Raw genomic sequence first — 13,774 nt, forward strand, 5'->3', positions numbered from 1 at the left:
GTGCCTCGCTTAGCGATGTTAATTCGTGCTGAAAAAATCGCTGCTAAGCAATAACATCGCTAAGTGAAAATAAAAAGCCCATAGAAACGCATTAAAGCACGATTAATGCGTTCCTATGGGCTTAAAACTCACCTTTAAGCGAAGATCCTCCATAGCACCGCCATTTTTGGTGCCTCTAAAGCGAGGAATCCATGCCTGAAAACAGTGGGCGGCCATTTTGTTTACCCGGCGACCATTTTGAAACCGCCGATCAGCTGGCCGAAAATGGGGGCTTTGCGATGATCGCTTCCCTGCGATCATCGCAAAGTGAAAATAGCCCATAGGGACTATCGCACAGTGATCGCTTTTGCGACCACAAAAACTCTGTCGCAAAGCAATTTTGTCGCTATACGGAGCGATCTCTATGCGAGGCACCACTGTAATCCAAAATCTAGTCTAGACATTTCATAAAGGAATAAATCAAGCAAATATATTCTAGAATGGAAGAAAACTAGAGCAAGTAGAAATAAAATGTAATTGTTTTATGAAATAAAATTAAACAAAACAAATAAGCAATGTATTTCTTACCTTAATCTTGGGTTCTTAGTGGTTAGTTCCGAAATGAATTCTAAAATACAGTGCAAAATCATTTCCCCCAGGAGTACAGAATGCCTTTAGATCCTGCTGACATTTGTGGACTAGGTGTCCAGAACATTTTGAGAATCAGAGTTCTTAATATATGGCATTTTCTTTTAGCCGGAAAGTTGGCACAACAGGCCTCCAAACAGGAAGAATACTTTACGAGTTGTAAGTTTTATGGAAAGAGCAGAGCAGTTTGGAACTGTGCCACAAAAAAAAAATCTGATTGACAGCAAGATGAATTTGGGGATGGGGGAACAAAGCTTGAAAATCTTGAAAAAGACTTGCTTGAATTCTACTCACATTTGATCAAATCTTCCCCAGATAAAAAGTTCTGAGAATCATGTGATGCAACTGGAAGGTATATGAGATATGCCGATCTCATGTATATACGTAAGCCATTGCTTATTAGACTAGAAAGAAACCCTGTGCCTTCACGCTCCCCCTCCGTTTTGTGACATGCCAAAATTGAATAGCCCATATTGTTCTAGCAGATGCACATCTACAGTGCAAGACTGGTATCCAGTGCTGTTTTTATTGCGCAAATAGTGCAACATAGATTGCATATTTACACCACCACTTGTAAGGTGATGTAATCCAGCGCAATAACATGAACAAGGACTATAGTTCTACTAGTAAAGCTGGGCCAACATTTTGATGTTTTGTTAAAACATATTTTCCTGTTGTATCTGAAATGGCAAATAATTTATTTCTAATGTTGTTTGTTGCTGATTGTCTCAGTATTTATTGTAACAAAATATTAAGTTTTATGTTACATACTATTTTTGTTTCCGTTTTGGCAACTTTCTGATTCCTTTGTATATTATAATGAATAGCTGGATTTGCAGAGTTCCAATATGTTAGTTAGCAGCAGTTGATAGATAGCCTGTGGGCCAACTCCCTAGTGCTGTGGAGTACCATCTGGCCACTCTGTTGCCAACCAGTGGCAAAAAGAATTTTGTCAGATGATGCGGCAGTGACTTTCTGGCAGCCTGCTCTCAGGTGGCAGGGAGTGAGAATAGTCTGGCAGTTTACAACGGCCCAGCAATTAAACTATTATTGTTTGCAGCCATTTGTTGAGTCTAGAGTGAAGGCAAAACATCAAGCACCTTGACAGGACATCCTAGTTTAAGTATAGCACAGTAGCAGCAATAGTCGTATTAATTCTATCCAGAGCTTAGAATATGTGTTACTCTTATGTTGTTTTGCTGAACAGTGTAATCAGAAGTTTAATTAGTGCCTGCTTTTGAATTTAAATAGCTAGCCCTAGTGTCCCTCCCCTTCATGGATTGCTGCCTTGTCATGGCGAAGGGGCTTGAGTAATTCAGAGAAGTTATGGGCTATGCCGTGCAGAGACACCCAAGATGGACAAGTCACAGTGGAGAGTTCTGACTAAACGTGATCCACCTGGAGCAGGAATTGGCAAGCCACTCCAGTATCTTTGGCAAGAAAACTCCATGGACAGAAGCAAAAGGCTAAAAAATATGACGCTGAAAGATGAGCCCCTCAGGTCGGAAGGCGTCAAACATGCTACTGAGGAAGAGCGGAGCATATGTAGAACTAGCTCCAGAGCTAATGAAGTGGTTGGGCCAAAGCCGAAAGGACGCTCAGCTGTGGACGCGCCTGGAAGTGAAAGGAAAGTCCGATGCTGCAAAGAAAAATACTGCATAGAACCTGGAATGTAAGATCTATGAACCTTGGTAAGCTGGATGTGGTCAAACAGGTGATGGCAAGAATCAACATTGACATCCTGGGCATCAGTGAACTAAAATGGACGGAATGGGCGAATTCAATTCAGACGATTATCATATCTACTATTGTGGGCAAGAATCTCATAGAAGAAATGGAGTAGCCTTCATAGTCAAGAAAATAGTGGGGAAAGTAGTAGAGTTTTGTCAAGAGAACAAGCTGGTCATCACACTCTTTTCCAAAATACTCTTTTCCAAAAGAGGCGATTCTACACGTGGACATCACCAGATGGTGACTCTAGACGTGGATATCACCAGATGGGAAGTACTGAAATCAGATTGATTATATAATGGGGCCTCAACTTACGAACGTCCCTACTTACAAAAATTTCGAGTTACAAAAAGCTCTGGCCGCAAAATTTTGCTTTTACTTCGACTTACGGGGGGAAAAGGCAGGGGAAAAGGGGGGGAAATTTAAATTTACTAACCATTGTTGGCAAAGAGGCTGCTTCTTCACCCCAATGGTTAGGAAAAGGGAGGATCAGCCTCCTGGGCTTCCAACACTGCCCTGACTTCTGCGCTGAGTGCCAGTGCTTTGGAAGCCCGGGAAGCTGGCACCCAGTGGGGCGGTTAGGGTGGCTTTGGAAGCCCGGGAAGCCGGGCTTACAAAGCCGTGCCTGCTGCCTCCTGTGAGGCAGAGGGCAGTAGGATGGCAGGCAGAGAGCTTTAAAGCCATCCCTGCGGTCCTGTGCCTCCCTTCCCTGCTGGGACAGCTTTGAAAGCCCAGCTTCCCGGGCTTCCAAAGCCATCCCCGCTGCCCGCTGCCTCCTGTCCTCCGCCACTGCAGGAGACAGTGGGGACGGGAGACAATGGGGATGGCTTTGGCCAGGGATGGAGAAACAAATAAAAGCTGTGATATATGCCAAAGACAGGGATACCCTGGGTTAAAGATGAGACCTGAAGTAGCAGGAATAGCTAAGGAAAACATAGTGAAAAACTCTAATGATAATCCCAGTAGTGATGAAAAGAAGAAAAACAATATTTGCAATAATTATTTTATTTATTTATTTATTTATTTATTATATACCGCCCCATAGCGCTACAAGCACTCTCCGGGCGGTTTACAATTTTTAATTATACAGGCTACACATTGCCCCCCCAGCAAGCTGGGTACTCATTTTACCGACCTCGGAAGGATGGAAGGCTGAGTCAACCTTGAGCCGGCTACCTGGGATTTGAACCCCAGGTCGTGAGCACAGTTTTAGCTTGCAGTACAGCGTTTTAACCACTGCGCCACAATTATATTGTAAAATTTAATAAAACCCTCAATCCACTGACCCATGAACACTTAGAGAGGTCTGTAGTTGATAGAGGTGGTTGGAACTGAATAAAACATGTTAAGGGTGGTTTCATATATATACTGTACGCTCACAAGGAAGTCAGAAAGCATCCACTACAGCAACAGAAGAAAGTTGGGGAGGAAAATGTTTCCTGGAGAGTCAAATTAATAGCTATTCTGAAGAGGATTATATGCTCACGAGAAAATCCAATGAAAGTAGTTTTGCTCAGAAGCAAAAGGAGAACACTAACTTCTTGGGTTGTTAAAAAGCATCCGTGAATCCCACACTATTGTTCTCTGAAAGTCCTGAGAAAATCTGTCTGGACAAAGATCTTGTAACTAAAGAAAAGTCTTAGCAATTGACTTAGCAATGACAGAGACTAGCTGAAAAATGACTCCTGAAAAAGAGAAAAACTTACACGAGGCTCTGGAAACATCATATTATCCTGAGGTTGTGAAACTGAAAAATTTAGAGGGAGCTAAATTGCAATTAGCAGAGGCAGTACCTAGGGAATTGGTGCAACTAAACCAGAGGACTCAGAAGCTTGGTCATTCGGTATCAGCGCAAGCCCTTGAAACCCTGCAGTGCAAACCCCTATATAAGAAACTGAATAATAAAGAAATAGAACTAGATGAGACTATTTGTACATTCAAAATTAAGCAAGGAGTTAAGATTGCATTTCAGGGAAATTCGCCTTTGAATCTGAAGTGACCCAGTATAGTGGTTTCCCACCTAGAAAGAAACTGGGTGAATTTATGGGTGAAAAGAAAGGCGTAAACATTGACTTTTTAAATAAAGAAAAATCCAGAGATGTACAGGAGGAGGAGGAGAGGAAATTGTTCCTAGCTGAGAGAGTCAAGCCCCGTGTTAAAAAGAAAATAAGTTTTACTGCTAAAAGGCGAGCAGGGAAAGTCCAACCTACTTCAGAGAGCCGACCAAAGAAGCAGCGGATGAAGGAGTCTGAGACCAAAAGATGTAACCCTGAATACCAGCAATCGTGGAATCAACTGACAGAGGAGGAGATGACCGGTCCAGTATACAGCGCACCTGACAAGGATCACCCTCTACACAGAGATGTTCAGCGTCGGGCAGAGCCAAGCAGATGACTAATCTTCGTCCCGTGACAGGACTCTACGAGAAACTGGAGGTGAGAAAACGGCATCCATCTGTTAATGAACAGGAGTGCATGGACATTGATTGATCGTTGCAGAGACTGTTGAGGACACTGCTGTGGTTAACGACTATCAAAACAAACAATAATAAATTGCTGAGGTGGGCACTATTGTTACAAGATTTTGACATTGAAATCAAAAGTGTCAAAAGGACTCAAAATGTAGTGGTTGATGCCTTATCAAGAAGACCAGAAAAGTGAAGAAGAAGAAAAAGGACTAAAATAAAATGAAACTTTAATGATATGAAAACTGTTATAATTAAATGTTATAAAAGTGTAGTAACATGAGAAATTATTAAAAATGTAAGTTACATAGAAATAAATGGTAAGTAAAGTGGGTTTGCATTGTATGAAAAACATTATTTTATGTATGATGATAAAGGTAATTTAAATATAAAGTAAGAACATTAAAATGATTTAAAATGTGTCATAGAATAAGTATATATTGCAAATGGTAAACTGGAAAATGGTTTTAAAGAAAAGATCCATAAGTAATTGCATTCGTTGTTCATAAGGGTAACCTACTGTAAGTGTTACCCCATGACACAAACTTTCCAAGGGGGGAAGTATGTGACGGACAGCTCACATGTCACTCCTGTCTGTCAGGTTAGAGCTCTGATGTGAGATCCTATGACAGGACAGGAGGGGCGGAACCAAGGGAACTAAAGGAAAAAAAAGACAGAGCAGTTTGGGCAGGTAAGAGAGTTAGAGAGAAGGAGAGAGATTGAAAGAGTTAAGAGGGATAGTTAGGGAAGGAGTGAAAACAAGAACTTGGAAAGTTGGTGTGGTTAAGATTGGAAAGAGTTAAAAGAGCTAAGAAATAAATAGTTGAATATAGTAATACCATGATTAAAGTGAATCCACATAAGCAAACATAAATGTAATCAAAGCAACATTTATTGAATGAATAATAAAAGACTATCCATGGTTTTCTTTATATGATTTACTTACAAACCCATAAATAAACATTGTTATATTTGACAACACTGATCTAATAGTCATATTTGGTACAGAGAGGAACATATCCTCTGGTGGCAGCGAAAAAGGGTGAAAAGTACATGCCGTGCCCGAAACGGAACCTGTGTGCGTAGAAAAAGAAACAGGGGAACTGGGGGTGCGTGACAGTTGTCAGTAATCTAAGATCTCTGGGGGATAAGTATGTTCCAAAAGGAAGAGTCTTCCTGCCCCCTTTTCCTATAACAAGAAGAGTCACCCTGCTCCTTCCTGAAGGCCAGTAAGCAAAGCCTGAAGGCACCACCATTCCCCTTTTGCCCTCTCTTTCTACCCCAACCACATTTCTGCAACATAGAAGCAATATCTGGAAAAGTGATTACAGATTGCAGCTCCTCAGCCACTCTGAGTATCATACTCCCAAAAGGTGAGTTTCCCAATCTCTGTGTAGATGCCCTCTGAACGTTGATGTTCCATATTAATATGGACTATGACTATGGCTCTAAATTTGTATCCTCATAGTCAACAACAACTTAGAACTGAAGAGCTGGAAAGAACCTCTATAGATCATCGAGTGCAACCACTATCAAGGAGGCACAATGGAGGAATCCGACTCCCAGCCTCTCTCTGGCTCTGCAGCCAAAGATCTAAGCCACTGAGTTATCCTTATCCTTTTAAAAAATAAAGTGTATGAATTTGCACAGTCTTTTTAAAGTCAGAGATTATTGTCTTTTTCACATTTAAAAAGTGATTAAAATTGGGGGTTTGTAATAATTCAGTGCGCTTCTCATATCTACTATCAAACTCATATCTACTATGAGAAGATAGCTATATCTTGGCTATGTATAATAACTTGGCTGTATTCACAGTGGCTCGTCAGTACTATGCCATCACATTTTTCAGTACAAAAGTAAAAAAAAAAGGGAAAGTGATTGTACACTTCCACCACTGAGGACAACTACAGAATGTGGGTTTAATCCTTAGTTCATGTGCCTTGTCCCCTAAATTGCCCATTAAGATTAGATACTAGTGAGGTAAGTGGCAGATTGAAGATTCTGCCCCAAAATAGGAATGGACTTCTGGAGGAGGGAGGAGCAGGACTGCTTAAAGACTTCGTTTGGTGTGCATTTTGAAGAGAATTGATCTGAATTTTGCTTTCTTGATTAGCATGCAGATCAGAGCACAGCTCTGCTTTGGTTTTTCCAGTTCTCTAAATTTTGCAGTACAGTTTACAACTCAAAAATCACAGGATGTGTGTAAAATGTTTATGTTTGAGATGAAATGCATTCAGAAACAATGCAAATTTTTGTGCTTTATAAATGCTGACTGATGAGAAGAAATGACAGAGTGGACTTACGAATGATTGCATGCAAATCTGCTGCAGAGCAGAAATAGATTTATCTGTCCATTCCTAATGCAGATGCAGCAAAATACAATTGTAAGAATTTCAACTACCACTGGATCCCAGAAAGTAGAAAAAAAAGTCTTGAGTATGTTGGATTTGTTTTATACTTTAAAAAATAAGTCCTGTTTGGTAGAAATTGAGAGGAAAATAATCCATTCCCTTGTCATCTTAATCACCACCTCTGTTTCGCAAAATGTGATTACCAAAGGAGAATTGGTGATACTCTATCTTTCTTCCAGAATGCCATATCCCATGGCTTACTCCTAGCTGCCTTCTCCCCATCAGAGGTTCTAGACTGATGTTTTTGGTGCAAACACAGGTGTCAAAGCAGGGCTGGCAGAAGAGCTAGAAGGGGAAAGTAAAGGGCAAGAAGCCATTATTCCAAGGCTTCCCACATTGTTTCTAAGGAAGAGGAGAAATCACAGGCAATCTTTGAAGGTGGATGTTAGAGGCCAGACTTTCTTGTCTGCAGTAAGAATGTATATTCTTTCCTGACCCCGTGCTCTTGGTTGCTCATACCACTATAACAGTGTTGTTTCCCCCAAAAGTACACAAGGAAGTTTTACCCTTTCCAGCAATAGTAAAAAGACCCTGGCAACTTTTTATTTCCCACTACTGTGGTCTTCAACATGTTTTTCTACTGCAGTCTATTCCACCTTTATAGTAGTGCAGAACCCAAGGATGTTTACAGCATGAATTCAAGTAGAAGCACCTGAAAGTCAAAGGCTAGCATTCTATTTGTTTCTGTAAGATTTCCATAACTTGCAGCAGCTAATGGCAGCTAATTGGTGAGATGTTGTGAGCACATTTAGATTATGCAGTTAGGCACATGACCTGGCATGCAGTTGAGACATGCCCCAACATCTTGGCAATTAGTTGCAATTGTAGCAAGTTATACAGATCTTATGCAAACACTAATATGGTTCTGGACCATTGGTTATAATACTAAAACAGAATTGAGTGTGTGTTTTTTTACTTTAAAAACTATTTTAAACTTTAAAAAACTAAAATAGGACATGTATGCTTATTGCAGCTCAGTTCTCCATGTGTTACCCTTCTCCCCAATTTGGAGGTTCAGAGGCATCAAAAACAGATGGACATTGTCTAATTCAGTCCTGGCTTAATTGATTAGAATAAAAAATATGTGTTTATACTAAATATCTTCATATGTCACTGTCTATATGTAATAACATTTACCTGTGTCTTGTCAAATACAAAATCAAATATCTTGTTATTCAGAGCAGCCCATTATATGGCTTATGACTCCTTTGATGTCACAAAGTATGATACAGAGGAAGAGTCAATAGTAGATATGGGAAGTGACATGCGTGGTTAGGCCAGAAACAGATGTTAAAGAGAGCCATAATTAAAGCTGAACACATATGAATGTTGCAGAGAGATAACAGAATAAATGTTTTTGTTTGTGAAATCAAGTTTCAAAGGATTCCCGTGATGAAGTCCTGAAGGCCAAGCACCAAAGAAAAATTCCAGAGGTGAAAAAAGCTTGTGGTGTGACACTTAAGAGACTCACATTAGCTAAGAATTTCCTCTTCCAGCCTCAGGCTGTTTCTAAGTTTTCTGGCCTTACTTATAAGAAGAAACAAAGAACCACTATCATATCAGAAGGACTGAAACACTTAAACAGAAAATCATGCACATTTAATTCATCTCAGCTTAATTCACTTTAAGACCTAAAGATACCATGGAAGAAACACTGTCTTGTGACCCTATTTGCAAGATATAGTCAAAGAGGTTCTGTATGGTCAAACAACCATACACAATAATTATGTATTACTCTGTTTCTTATGACAAAGGGCCCTTTTATTTCAGTTTTGTCAGTTTCACTGCTTACAAAGTCTACTGAAGATAGGGAGGAGATGGAGACAGAATAGTGGCAGAGAAATCAGAACTCCAGAAATTCAGGATATTTAATGTTCACAGCGCACCATACCTATGGGTCCTCAGCTAATTAATAAAAATAGTAAATGATTGAACTGGTGCATACACTTGAAATGGGCAAGGCCTAATGGGTCATTGTTATTTGTATTTGTTATATGTTTAGCCAATCTAATGCCCTCATAAAGAAATCAGACTAATCTTGAATAACTGTTTTCATTTTACAGCTAATTTCGAAGTTCAAATTAGTATGTTTGTCACAGGTTACTGTTGCTTACTGGCAAAAGGGAAGAAACACAGGGGGAATGTTAATTAGTTTATTAAAGAGCCTTAAAGAACAACTGGAGGAAATTTCAAGATTTGTGAGAGGCTTAAGGACCTTCTTTAAAGCCATCTTTATTAAAGGATGCCGGCACTGGACTATGCAAAGTAGGTGAAAGTTTCCAGTTGAAACAAAAGCCCTGCTTAGCATGGGACTCATATAGGCATGAGACTCGTGCTGTGAATGCAGGACAAGAAGCAACAACAACTTTTCATGACAGGCATTCTTGCAATAGAGAATTTTTAGTTTTTGACCAGTTGAAATGTCTGGGACTGCAAGCTATAGTTATTAATAAGGTTTTAAGATTAGAAATGAGGTATTAATACAACTATTAATACATTATTTAAAGGCTTCTGTTTTCATCTTTTGCCTGTTTTTATTTGTTAAACAGTTGCTTCTATTTTAGCAACACTTGAAATGGAACATTAATAATTAGACAGATAGGCTACTTCAGTTCTTCCTATGGGACTTTTAGACTTTTGCCCTGGAATACAGATGTAAATCTTGTCTTGGTCCATACTCATGCATTGAATAAGAAAACATCTCCCCACCCCCACCCCCAGTGCTGGAAGGGGTTTTTTTGTCTCAGTCTTGGACAGAATTTGAGTATTTGCAAGAATCTTTTTACACTATTGTGGAAGACTTGAAATTACAAAAGTTGCTATGTTATAGCATGCACTTTTCAAAGGGATAATTATCAGGTGGTGTTTTTGTTTTGCAGCTTTTAAAGTAATCAGCCCATCCATTTGTGCTTGCCATGTTGAATATGCTTAGCTTGAGAAAGACAGAAGATGCTAAAGGAGCTTTGAGCAAATTGCATAAATGCAGTGGAGAAAAGTATTTTGCATCTTGTCCACATGCTGGGGGTGTGATGTTTTGAATACACAGGTGAATCTCACAATCTCTTGCTTTTGGATAGAACTGGGATGGGGATCCTCTTTTCTTCTTCCAGCAATATTTCTTTGCAAGAGTTTTTTCACCCCGCAAAGTCTTATAGGAGTTGGTTGATGTGGTTTTTTTGGGCTGTTTGGCCATTTTCTGGAGGTTTTTCTTCCTAATGTTTCACCCGCATCTTCAGACGACATTTTCAGAATATGCTGGCCCCATACACTAGTGAAACGTTGGGAAGAAAAACTTCTAGAACACAGCCGAACAGCCCAAAAAACCTACAACCATCGGATCCTGGCCATGAAATCCTTCGAGTACATTCTTTAGGAGATTCTTACTCCAGTAGTGTAACTTTCAGGGGGAAGTTGTTGCCAGTTAAGATATCTGTGCTTGGTTTTCTTGTCCAGCAGAAATTCCTTAACTTGGTGTACAACAGAAATAACAATCAGTTTTGTAATTGGAGCAGTTTACTGCTGAAATGTACTCCATTGAAGTTATGCTAATCTATGTGTGTAATAGGATTCTAACCATTAAAGTAGAAATCAATCAAAATAGTACAAAGCCATATTACACCTGATCTTTAGTGGAATCACCTGGAAACAAGCTTATTGCACTACAGTGGCCAAATCCTCTTGCTTAGTTATACTGGTGTAATGCAAACAGTACATACAGTGGTGCCTCACAAGACAAATGCCTCGCAGGACAAAAAACTCACAAGACAAATGGTTTTGGCAATGGAGTTGATGACTCGCAAGACAAATGTTCCTATGGCCGTTCTTTGCAAGACGAATGTTTTCCGTTTTTTGTTCCTGCCTCATGTTTGCTGATTTTCAAATGTTTTTCTATGATATTTAAAAAGTTAAAGTTTTTTGACTGAAATTTTTAAAATCATCTGCACAGTATGTATGGCTTTAAAGAGCACTTAATAAACCATTTGTAAACCAAATTTGACTTTGTTCTGACTTTTTTTGCCCATAGGAACGCATTAATTACATTTCAGTGCATTCCGCAAGAATTTTTCGCAAGACAACGTTAACCATGGAACGAATTAAATTCATCTTGTGAGGCACCACTGTAGAACTTTTGACAGAAAACTGCATCACATTAAGAAATCTCTATAGACATTATACGTTGCATATTGAATTCTGTGACTCATTGTAGCTATGCAGAAGTATTTGAGCCGGCTTATTGATTCTTTTGCAGTTTTTGTGTTTCTTCTAGAAGCTTAATAGTTAGTTTTGCTGGCCAATAGGATAGGAGGATATTTTTTGATAGTATAATTCTGTTAGGACCATAGAAGGTGGGAGGTGGGAGGGGAGAAGTGGTGAAAACAAAGATGCTCTTCTACCTGCTCTTTCCCCGTTGTATCCAGTCACACAGCTGGGCTTATTGAAAGAGGAAGGAATAAGGGTATCTAGCTAGGGAGAGTTGTTGCCTACCGGATTTGGTCCAACCTAATACAAAACGAATGAGCTGCTGCCCCCACCCTGAGGGACTCAACACATGTTGCCAGAGGAGGAATGCATGAATGAATCAAGAGAGTGCTTTGCACTTGTCTAATCACCGTGCAAATGTTGATGGGGAAAGGCAGGCAGAGAGCTTGAGGCTGGGGGTTTCTGACGTGCTTGGCATTAAAAATGCCTGTTTGCTGCTGTGAGGAATTAGGTAAGAAACTTGGACTTGAACAAGCGCTCCTGTCTGCCTTATATATATATAAGACACAGTATAAAGGAACAAGTAGCCTTTTGTCTTCTGTAGTGCTTGTCTTCTCTAACTGTGTGTATTTAGAGCAGTAGTGTGTTCCTTGAATGACCCAGTAAAGCTTCTGTAGTGTGGTAGAGTGATTGTGTTATGCAGCTTGTTTTCCAAGAATGACATTTAAGAAGCTTTGGAACGGAATTGCAGCTGTAATGGCCACATGAGAGTTATACTGTAAGTACACCTCCTGTATCTTTATTCCCCTTTCTGTTTTCAGAAGCTGACTGCAAACTGATGAACTGTAGCTGAGTGAGACCCATCTGATATTTAACTGCTTTTATTGTTCACTCTTCCGATCACCCAAATACCTCCTGTTCTTGGGCTGCAATTACTAGCCTCATATATTGACTTAAATTGGCAGTTTTGTAAAGCTTGTCATTTGCTTTTAATCACAGTCCTGGCTGCAATAGACAGGAAATGTGATAATTACCCAACTGACAATTATTTTTTAAATATGATATAGAAGAGGGAGATACATTTGCCTGCAGCAAGCAAATTGTTTAAAATCTTTACAGTAGCATAATTATTTTTTAAATTCTTTTAAATTCTTTTAAAATTCATTTTGCACTAAATTGGTTGGAATGTAACAGCAATCAATCTTTGAGCATAATGGCTAATTTAATTGTAGCTTTAATATGCATTTTAACGAACTATTAAAATAAGTATGTGTATTGGGGTTGCATATATGCATACATAGTACTAGCACCTTTTTTTCTACCAAATCTTCACAACCCTTCATGATTGAAATGTTTTTGGATTAGTTTGGATCAGTGAAAAATCCCTCATTTCTTAATCCTCTTTGTATCTGCTGACGAATGTGTAATGAGGCACAGTTTATTGACTTGTTAATTGGTGTATAGCTAGGAATCCTTATTCAGATTTTTCGCAGGGAAGCAAAATAATAAAACCATCCATCATTTCTTTCTAATCACTCAGCACTTCCATTCTTCAACTTCATCTACTATATGACATGTGTTTGGAAACATCTTTGCTTTTCATATTGTCTCTGCTTCTGTCATTATTTCTTGACTATAAAATAATATTAAGTGCTGCTGAATTTTTGCTGTACTATAATAAAATCCACAGCAAATTGCATATCTTAGAGCAAGGACTTTAATTATGAATTTAGGCTAGCTTGCTTCACCATGAACATATTGAGTAACTGGTGGAAGATATGCTTTTTTATTATTCATCCCTGAAGCATTTCCTGGGAGCCAAAAGAAAAGTAAATTATTTACTCTGAAAATGGAATGCACTTTTCCCCCCTAAGTTAGTCCTGGTGCTCTATATGTGGAACATATAAATCACCCTGAGAAGTTGTGCATACAATTTACACTCAGTAATATCCCAAAATAGATCCACCAGCTGTGGAACCATCTTAACATTGCAGCTGGGCAAGATTTAATGAGAAGGGGTGGTCTGATGCTTCAGTTCTGTGACATAGATTAATGTTTAAATAGATTAGTTGGTTAGACCGGAAAAAACATTGTTGAACTGGAGCAGATTGTTTACTTTCATTTATTCAGATTTGCTGATAAAATGAAAGCTGAAATTTGTATTGAACAAAACATCAAAGATACTAGGTCTTTATACTGATTTAAACTAATAATATATGAATGTGATCAATTGTTTCATTTTATTTTAAAATCTTGATCTAGAGCCATTGTGATTAGCCTTATATCATACATTTTAAAAACTTGTATACGTATAATAAGTATATATATTAAGTTGATTCCA

General features: G+C 39.0%; 1 protein-coding gene across 21 annotated transcripts in view; it reads left to right on the forward strand.

Moving 5' to 3' along the window:
* APBB2 (amyloid beta precursor protein binding family B member 2) overlaps positions 1-13,774 on the forward strand; it is a 216,824-nt gene that overhangs the window by 166,598 nt on the left and 36,452 nt on the right. The window contains exon 1 of one of the 21 annotated variants that reach the window (XM_078393996.1): positions 11,582-11,944. The exons of 19 other annotated variants lie outside the window; for them this stretch is intronic. Coding sequence is in view for 1 of the 2 variants with exons in the window: in XM_078393995.1 (XP_078250121.1) it covers positions 12,198-12,211 (14 nt within the window). In the remaining variant the exon portion in view is untranslated. Of the gene's footprint in view, positions 1-11,581; positions 12,212-13,774 lie in introns of those variants that run through there. One more of the 21 variants, XM_078393995.1, reaches the window with a different exon arrangement.

Source organism: Pogona vitticeps, chromosome 5 (genome assembly GCF_051106095.1).
Source record: "Pogona vitticeps strain Pit_001003342236 chromosome 5, PviZW2.1, whole genome shotgun sequence".
In the NCBI taxonomy this organism is placed as follows: Eukaryota; Metazoa; Chordata; class Lepidosauria; order Squamata; family Agamidae; genus Pogona; species Pogona vitticeps.